Below are 9398 nucleotides of genomic sequence, written 5' to 3'. Positions count from 1 at the left end.
GGTCCTGGCCACCCCCCCACCCCGCTCCCTGTCTCTCTGTCCTCCCTCCTTCGCCCAGTGCCATCCCTCCTCCTGTATTTCGCTTTTAAACCGCAGCTGTTGAAGCTAAACCTCCTTTGCAAAACCAGCATTTCCTCCCACATGTCCGTGAATTGTGGGTAATGTAGTTTTTATAGAAATGTCTGTCTGCCTTTTTTTTTTTCTTTTTTTTTTTTAATTTAGCTGCAGTGTATTTTCTCTTGGGTTTGCGGGTTAAGATTTTCTTCTCCTAGCTGGAGCTTAGTTGGTAGGTTGGGTAAAGGGATGCGCACCTTATTTGCAAAACCCATAGCCCTGGGCTGGATGGGCTGTGAATCAGGCAGCAGGAAACGCAAAGCTCTCCATGGCAGCCAAGAGACCGAGGAGTAGCTGGAATTGAGAGATAGAAATGTCTGAGGCACAGTCTCTGTGAAGGGCACAGTTATAATCTCTTGGCCCTGCAACAGATGTAAAAACTAAGCACACACTCAGGGTACAAGCAAGCAACTTACTACCGCATAGTACAAGAACGGATTAAATGAGCATCTCTGAATGAAATATCCAGTTGCTTCAGCAGCCTCCAGAAGGTGCTGAAATACTTTGACATTTCCAAGACTCTTTCACACTTTTCAAACAAGCTTGTCACAGTTTCTCAGAGCATTATGAATCTGGTGAAACTGCATATTCTGCGACTTGAGTTTCACTGAAGGTTCAGCCAGGTCTTGCTTCAACTTGGCTGCCTCTGGTGTTCTGGTCAACTACGGAATTGCATTATCTCATTCCAGTTAAATAAGCTTTTCGTCTTCAGCTGGAGCCTTCTTTGGGTTTTGGTCATGCCTGTCTCCATCATGCTGCTGTGAATGATGAAGGCATTAGCACGCTCCATTCTGGAGTGGCTGCATTATGGTTTCCGTGCCCGAGAGCATGGTGCTCGCTGATGGAATTGCTGGAGATGTGAGGCCAAGCTGTGATAAGTAAGAATTAGGAGCATCTGGCAATGCTGAGTTGTATTTCCTTCTGCTGCTCATTCGATTGCCTGTCCATGTCTCATTGTAGTACAGCCATGCTCTGTTCCTGCTATTGCCCTCCTGGCTTCACGGCCTGCCCTGTGCCTCCGTGCCCTTCCAGCATGTTTTCCAGGTTTACCAAGAGGCAGGGTCTTCTCCTTCACCATTAAACAGCAGCAAATAAAACCAGCCCACCAGAGGTTATGCTATGCTGTGCTGATGGGCCTGACTGGGTAAATACTGCAGAATATAGTATTTTATTTTGACTGAGCTTTCTTTTTCACCCCAAGAAGAATCCCACCCAGGAGCACTGCAGATTTGCTTGCAGCATTTTTGCTGTGAGTGCTGGTTCTTGGCCAGCCACTGCTGGAGGCTGCAATGCACCGAAGCCACCCATGAATTGTGGAGAGTGACAGATTTGTCTGTCCAGATTTGTCTGTCTGGGCGTCCTTCGAGGTGCTCACTGACCCCCGTGGATCAGGTGTCAGCCTGGAATAGCCCTGCTGGAGCAGGGAGCCCGTCTACAGGTTTAGCAGGGATATTTATAAACCCCTGGGTTTGTGGCTGTTTTGCGAGCAGAGCACGTCTCCTCTGAGCTCGCTGTGTCTCTTCCTCCACATGTGCAGTGGGACAGTGCTTGGTGAGGCCCCTTCCCCCCCCCAGCTAAGATTCTCCAGCTGAGACAGTGACGGTTGCCCACTTGGCTGCAGGAGAGACCAAATTTCTGTCCTATCACCTTTGACAGTGTTTGCTGGCACTGCCTCCACCCTGTGCTGCCCTCCCTTCTCCATCCCCTTCCCGCTGGGCACTCGTGCTGGGGTGCAGGGCTGAATTCCCATGGGGAGGCTGGGGCAGCTCTATGTGTAAAGCAGAGAAATTCCCCCATATCAGTGTCAGCAGAAGAGACAGGCACCAGATTAAATGAACACCCAGGGCTTTCAAGGTATTTTTTGTTTTCTCCAGTGACAGCTCCCGAGCTCAGCAATCACTCGGCATCCACAGCATGGGTGGGACAGGAGGGAGAGAAGAGTCTCCCTATTTCTGCAGGCTCCTGGCCACCAGTGCTTTACCATTCTCCTCGCAGATGTTTGCAGGAAGCCTCACATGGCAGCAACCCAGCATGGAGCAGGAGAAACCGGGAGGTGACAGCCATCACCACGTCGAAGCAGCGAGGATGGTTATGTCCCGGCTGATGTCAGGTGGGCTGAGATTTTCCACGTGCCTCAGAACTGGGCAGTGGGATGAGACGCTGACTTCCCCAATAATGTGAGAATGCTGCCGTGCAGCCAGCGATGGGATGGGAGCTGGTGGGTGTTAGTGATGTGACGCTCCCAGGCTGTCACAGCCCCAGATGGTACCTGAGCTGCATGGGGTCATGGTTTATGGGGTGAGCGGAGGTGTCTGAGGAGAGGATGAGCTCTTCCCCTGGCTGGGGTCATCATCCCAGGCTAGGGATAGGTTCCTGGAAGGTGTGATTTGGAAATAAATGGACAAGTATTTTTTCCTTTAATTCATTAAGAGGGGGAAATACAAGCAAAGCCCATGGGTGAGGGCTCCTCAGGGGCTCTGGCACTCCCCTGGCCAAGCATTGACCTCGCCTCTGCCTGGTCTGTCTGTGGGATGGCCACAGGCTGGGTGCATAGTTCATCCAGAGGATTTTGAGATCTATGGATAAAAAGTGTGAAGAAAATGTGATTTTTTTTTCTTATTATCTTAGAAAACAAAGAACCACCTTTTATTTAGCACTTAAGCTCCCCAGTGCATTTTGGACAAGATTTATAAAGATACCTGGGCCAGGGTACCTGTACAAATACTGACCTCTGAAACTGGATATTTATGTAGGCAAATATCTCTGGTATCAAGAGATGTGCCTGTTCTGCTCCGTGGTGCAATATTCATCTTCTCCACTTCTCTGTCCATGGGGGATTTCCAGTCTATTTGCATAGGAATAATCCTGTTTCTGGAGTGTGTGGGTGGTGTGGAGCCGCAGCAGCCATCGCCCAGGGAAGGGAACTCAGTGATGGCACCCGAGTGGATCTGGCTCAGAAATTGCTGCTGTCCTTCGGGCAGGGGGAGCGGAGATGGACGGTCTCTTGCAGCGATGCTTGAAGCTTAGATCCACGCAGCTGTGGTTCAGGGACAATAGTGAGATGGTCCAGACCTGTACACTGGAGCTGCGAACACAGATGGGATGTTCTCCTGGGGGTTCACCAGCACCAGTGATGGGTGGGTGAGAGATGTCGCAGAGGGGTTCACCCCAGCTGTGGGGGGCAGCAGGGAGGCTGATGGCAGCCGTGCACAGATGAAGCAATGGAGCAGAATGCACCACAGCAGGAAGAACAGCGCTTCTTCCCCATCCTCTGCAGGAGGAGTCCCCAGGGCCTGCCATAGGCTTCCTCTTCCCTGTCCCGTGATGCTGGGTACCTGCACTGCTGATTGCACCCGCAGCTCAGGGACGCGGACGCTGCCTGTCACCCGCTTTCAGCGTGGGATCTGCGATGCGAGATGACAGGGCAGAGATGTGTGTGGTGTTGAGGCCGCGCTCAGCGCTGGGGGCAGGGGGATGGGAAGTCATTAGCAGTGCCGTGTCTCTTTTAATCAGGAGGCAGGTGATGCCTCTCCTTGGGTCCGGGGACGCGGTGAGCGATGGAAGTTGCTGCAGGAGCGCACCCTGAGTGGGGAGAGAGGATGGGGATAGTGATATTTGAAAAATATCCATTCCAGAGAGAAAAGAGTGATATTTAATGTGCCCTAGCAAGGGTGAGGTGTTGCACAACAGACAAATCAAGAAGATACCCGGGGAGAGCCCCTCGAGGGGAAGCCCCTGAGCAATGCCCAGCCTTAGAGTGCAAAGCCAGGTGGCACAGCAACACTGGCTGTGTGAGGAGGGGGGGATGCTGTGATCTCCAGCTCTGATGCTCAGATACTGAAATGTGACTCGTAGTGCAAAAAACTACATTTCCCAGTTTCCCTTGCAGCCCAAGGGAATAGGCAATTGGAAGATTTAAATAGACCAGGCCAGAAGCAACCAACCTTTGGCACAATGCTTTTCCCTCCTCTTCTTCCAATCTATTGGCTGCTTAACCTTTTTCCCTGGCACTGGAGTGGCTGCCAAGCCTGGCATTAATTTTTCTTCCAAGCTTGCTAGGCCCATGAAGTAAACAGCCATGTGCATTCCTTACTCTATATTTAACAGCTGCAGTCTGTGCTGGGGGCAACTGCAACAGAAGGGGAACCTTTGTAGCTTCCCAAATTCACAGCTTGTGAGGGTGGGAGTGGGGGAAGCTTTCTGCGGGGAGAAGAGGGATTTCTCTCCTTCCTGGTATTTGCAGAGCAGGTTGCGATAGAGAGAGACTGCAATGCCGGCATCCCAGCCGCGGTCCAGGGCAAGAGACAGGAACAATGTCCTCAACAGGACCGAGTTCCTCTCCCTGAATCAGCCCTTGAAGGGGAACCAGGAGAGCAGGAGCTCCGGCAGAAAACAGAGCAGCCAGGCCGGGGCAGCTGGCGCCCAGAACAGCAACCCCAAGGAGAGGAGACAGTCTCAGCAGCTGCCCGAAGAGGACTGCATGCAGCTCAACCCCTCCTTCAAGGGAATCGCCTTCAACTCCCTGCTGGCCATCGATATCTGCATGTCCAAGAGGCTGGGAGTGTGTGCCAACAGAGCGTCCTCCTGGGGCGGCGCCCGCTCCATGATTAGCCTCCTGGGGATAACGGGGCATGGGATCCCCTGGATTGCGGGTACGCTCATCTGCCTGGTGAAGAGCAGCACGCTGGCAGGCCAAGAGGTCCTCATGAACCTGCTGCTAGGTGAGTGGCAAACCTCCCTCCCCAGCCCTGGTCACAAGGGACAGCGGCACTGGGGCTCCTCCTCTGACTGCTCCCAGCCTCTGATGTGGTCAGAAAGCAGGGAGTGACCTTTAGGGTGAACGCTGTGCTTATCAGCCATCTCAGTCCTGGGTACCGCGGGTGATGGAGGTAGCAAAAAGTTCCCTCAGAGGGGTGGAGTAATCCTGGTAGATGGTGACATCCATGGAGCAGGGGCAGGTCCCTGGTCCTGCATGGGGCGGGGTTGTCCAGTCGGACAAGGAAGTGTCTGTGATGTGTGGGTGGATACCAGAAGCAATGTCTTTTATCTGATCTGCCTTGGTGGTTTGGTAGGTGGGGAAAACATAAATATTTTAATCATTGATCATCTGGATCAATTTCTGGGGGTATCTTTGAGAAAAAAAGATTTCCATCCCCTCACCACTTTCTTGAACAGACCCTGGCTCCACGTCTCAGCCGCCGCGTGATGGAGTCCTGTCTCCTTCCCTGCTGCGGTTTGTTCTCATGTCCTTCTTCCCTTGAGGACCTTTCTTGCTGCTGTCCCCATTTCCATGCACTACTTCGACCCAGAGGCTGTGCAGATGGGCTGGGATCTCTCTGTCGCTCCTGCTAGTCCTTGTGTGGTGGTCGGTGTCCTTGTTTCTGGAGGCTGGGACATGTTAAAAGAGTTGCCTTCTCAGCTGAGCAGGGCCCATCCCACCCTTGTAGACCCATGTCCCACCAGTGACCAAGCTGAGCTCTAGGTGGGACTTTCCTTAGATCCTGGCCCCAACCCACCCTGGCCATGCCCACCTGAGGACCTTGCTCTTCTCTATCGTCTGCCTTTAGCATGGAGCCCAGTTATTGTACTTTCTGTCGTGACTAATTACTATCTCATCTGGCTGTGATCCACCCTAGTGTTTCACCTTCCCCCAAAAAACAGCAATCAGAGCTCCTGCTTTTGCTTGATTGAAATTGAAAACATTGGATTTAGGCCTTTGCTTCTTCAGGGAGCCTTTTGAAGGGACATAGGGACATGTTGTTTCAGAGGCACCTCTGACAGGGACATCCTGTCCCCAGGGGCTGACTGTGACATGATACAGTCTTTGCAACTTGGTCCCAGGGGTTTTTTTTTTCCCCAAGTTCATCCTTTGGTGAGGGCAAAGATTGCACCAAACCGGCTTGAAAAGCACAGTGGTAGCTGCCTTTTCCCCCCTCTGCCTTTGAAAGAGACTGTCCTCGTGCTGCGACATCTAACGAAGGGAGGCCATCGCAGGGAAGGAGCCAGAATAGCATCGGCGTGATGCAGAGCCCGCCGATGTCAGCACTTCTTCCTGGGGCTCCTCTGTGCGCCAGGTCAACCTCTCGCTGAGAAAAGAAGCTCCCTTTAAAAGGGCATGAGGATGAAATAGTAAGTGACTAACATCAACCAGCAAAGTTTCCAGATGTCTCTTGACCTGAGAGCCTTTGACAGTTTTGGAGCTTGAAAACTGACCTCTTTGACTCCAAAATATTTGAGATCCTTATGAAGAGGTAACACCACTTCTGGCTTGAAAACAAGCAAGGTTTTTCTCGCCCTTCTGTTGCCATGTGAGGAGCCCAAATGCAAAGCCACCTCTGGCTTGTGTTGAAACTTCGAGTATCAAGTGGTCTCTGGGAGGACTCAGCCCTGCTCCACTACCTGCATCTCCAGGTCTCCTCAGCTCAAATGTGGTGCCTGGGGACAACTCCGGGGGCTTCTGAAGTCTTGCTCCCTTGCCTAGATGGGCTACTCCCATCCTTCTTCTCTGTCTGCCAGAAAGAAAATAGTTAAATTGCGTGAAGGAGTAGTTCTCAATGTGACTTGAAGCTCCACTTTGCCCTCTGAGCAGACGACACTGACTGTGGGACTGACCAAAGTGCCCTGAGCCTTTTTTGTCAGAGCTTCCTCAGCAGGACTTGTGTCACCCCACAGAGCAGATCTCTGCTGTGAGTTTGCCTCGGTTTGGTATTTAAGATTGCAGTCAGGAACTCCAAATATCCAAGTAGCTGCCGCTGTGATACCTGCATTGCTGATGGAGGAGGGAGTCTGGCTGGGGAGTGTGAGGCTGGTGGACCTGGACGGATCCCATGTGAGGTCTCTTGAGTAGGGAGGAAGGGTATGGCACTGCTGCATCTGGCATCCTTGGTCTCTCTCACTGCTGTTTTCCTGTGAACCAAACCCATCAGGATGCGGCGTAAAGCCCTCCTGGGTAGGGACAGGTCAATGGGAAGGGAACCTCCTGGTGTTTCCCTGGTCTCCTGGGAAGAGGGAGGCAGGGAAGTTGGGGTTGTCTATGGCACCCCTTCCTCACCACCCCTGGCTCTCCTCCCTTCCCCCTGCTTGCTGAGAGTTTGATACATCAAGCAGAATTTCTGATGCAGTCTGTGGGCAGGGAGCCAGCCCATCATAGAGCACTTGTTTAGGATTTGCAATCAGGCTTTCAAGGCGCGGAGACAGGAGACTGCTGAAATGGGACCGGGAACCTGGCAGGAGCACCACTGCAGATGGAGGGGGGGCACTTGTGCCTGAGGAGCTTTAGGCAGGAGCTTTGCCAACACAGGCGGGAGCATTTCGGGTGAGGGGGTCTGACCCTGGGATGCTCCATCCATCCCAACTGCAGATGTTGATTAGCAACCCCAAGCAATGTTTTCCCTCCGTGCCTGTCATCTGTGATGGAATTTATTGATTCTCCTCATCGTGATCTTTCCCAGCAAATGCCACACAGCCAGAGAAGCGCTCTCGCAGCCTGTTACTGAAAAGATGGAAGAAACCAGGTATCTGTGCCCACTGTAAAAATCCCTCTGCCAGAATGTGCTTTCAGGAAGACTATCTCAGCACTGCCAGTCCTGGCTGTTGAGGAGTCAGGAAGAAAGTCTGCACCCCCTGGCCAAATTGAGAAAATCATAACCTGGGACCCCCCCAGTTTTAGAGTTCATTTTATTTGTCTGTCAGTGTTGGAAATTTAGGACCGTTCAAGCTCTTTTCTGCAATCAGAAGGATTTCATTAAAACTGAGGTGCTTAGAAAATCATTTGAACCTTGCAATTGGGCTTTCAGGGGGAAAACATATATAAAACTTTCCCTAAAATTGCCAAATCTGTTTCAGAACCAGACAGAAACTCCATTAAAATCTGGGGGAAGCAGTACCTCGGTTTCTGGTTCTGATCCATCTGGTGAGGATGTGGATCCAAATTTAGTGATTCATTGACTGCAAAGCCAGCAAAGAACATTTGGATCATTGATCTAACCCACGGCAAAATACAGGCTGTAGCACATCCCTTAATTTATTCCTGTTCAATTTGTTAAGGGAAAAAAAACCCCCAAACACTCAATCTGATGTACAGTTACAAGTGAGGGTGAACTTGTCAGAACAATTTCTGTATTACTGCAGTGGTAGGGATTCGCACAAGTGCCTTGCTTTCAGTCTGCATACCCTCCTCTCCTCAGCTGAACAGCTCTTTTAGTCAACATCTCTTCTGCCTCTCAATATTTTGGAGAGGGCTCAAGTCGTTTCTCTACCTCCTATTTATTAAGCTAAACAGATTGATCTCATTAGACTGATGGTCTTTCTAGGTCCAGGCACCTCCTTACTGCCATGGGGACGGAATTTGGTCACCTACCCGAAGTGGTCGCTCTGGTGAGGTCCGCCTATTGTGTTTAGAGCCAAATCACCACATTGTTTAGTTATCTGCAGTCCAGTCGTGTGCCACTGCTGTCGGAAGGGATCTGCTTGATTAACCCTTGCCCATAAAATGCCTATCTGTGCTGGGTTTGAAACACCGGCCATTAACTGGTTCTGCTGGGGTCATGGCTTTCTGTAATAGGTTTTTCAGACCAGGAAAAGAGAAAGCTCTGGTCTTTTCATTGCCTGCTATCTCAGTGACACAGGTCCCAGTCCTCACCCATCACCAGCCAGCTCTGCATCCTGCTTCTGAGGGCTGGGTGGGCTCTGTGGGGCTGTCACTAAGCATTTATCGCCATCACGTAAAGCAGTGCCTTGGGGTGTGGACGTATTGTGGCGTGGCAGGCTGGGGATGGGTGGCTTCCCACTGGAGGAGGAAAGGAGGGGAGCCCACGGTCACTTCTCCGCTCCTGAAGGTCAGCAAGGAGGCAGTTCTGCTCTCTCCAGCCTTCTCCCTGGGTACTGACCTAGCTTTAGTCTGACTGGGTACCAAGCCATGATATTCAGAGGCATAGTCCCCTGCAGAGCTGTGACTTTCTCCTGAGCCTTATATATATTTATTTAAAAAATATATATCTTTATAAACATATATATACGGCCAGGTCTCTGCAGTCCCACCCTGGCAGCTTCCAACCAAGATCAGATTGGCAGAAAAGTGGTAGGTTAGGAAGGAAAGAGAGTGAGAAATGCCTTCACCAGGCCCCTCGAGATCCCCTGCCCCTGCTCTTACAGCACAGGTATTGTCATGCTTTTCTTTGGAGTCCGTGTGGCAAGACCCCAGACAGTACAGCCTGTCGCTGGTAAAGGTCACCAAGTAGATGAAATGCCCAGGCTGTACAGACGAGTTCGTCCTGTTGAGCCCC

The 9398-nt window shown here is 51.5% G+C and overlaps 1 protein-coding gene across 1 annotated transcript in view; it reads left to right on the top strand.

Annotated features, from left to right (window-relative positions):
• Positions 1–4192: 4192 nt before the first annotated feature.
• Positions 4193–9398, top strand: part of PPAPDC3 (phosphatidic acid phosphatase type 2 domain containing 3) — a 12895-nt gene continuing 7689 nt past the window's right edge. The window contains exon 1 of the mRNA XM_010189162.1: positions 4193–4835. Within this exon, the coding sequence (XP_010187464.1) occupies positions 4385–4835 (451 nt within the window). The 5' untranslated portion in view covers positions 4193–4384. The remainder of the gene's footprint in view (positions 4836–9398) is intronic.

This window comes from Mesitornis unicolor, unplaced genomic scaffold (genome assembly GCF_000695765.1).
Source record: "Mesitornis unicolor isolate BGI_N332 unplaced genomic scaffold, ASM69576v1 scaffold13537, whole genome shotgun sequence".
NCBI classification, from domain to species: Eukaryota; Metazoa; Chordata; class Aves; order Mesitornithiformes; family Mesitornithidae; genus Mesitornis; species Mesitornis unicolor.
Note: the sequence above shows the minus strand (reverse complement) of the source record. Positions and strands in the feature narration are given on the sequence as shown.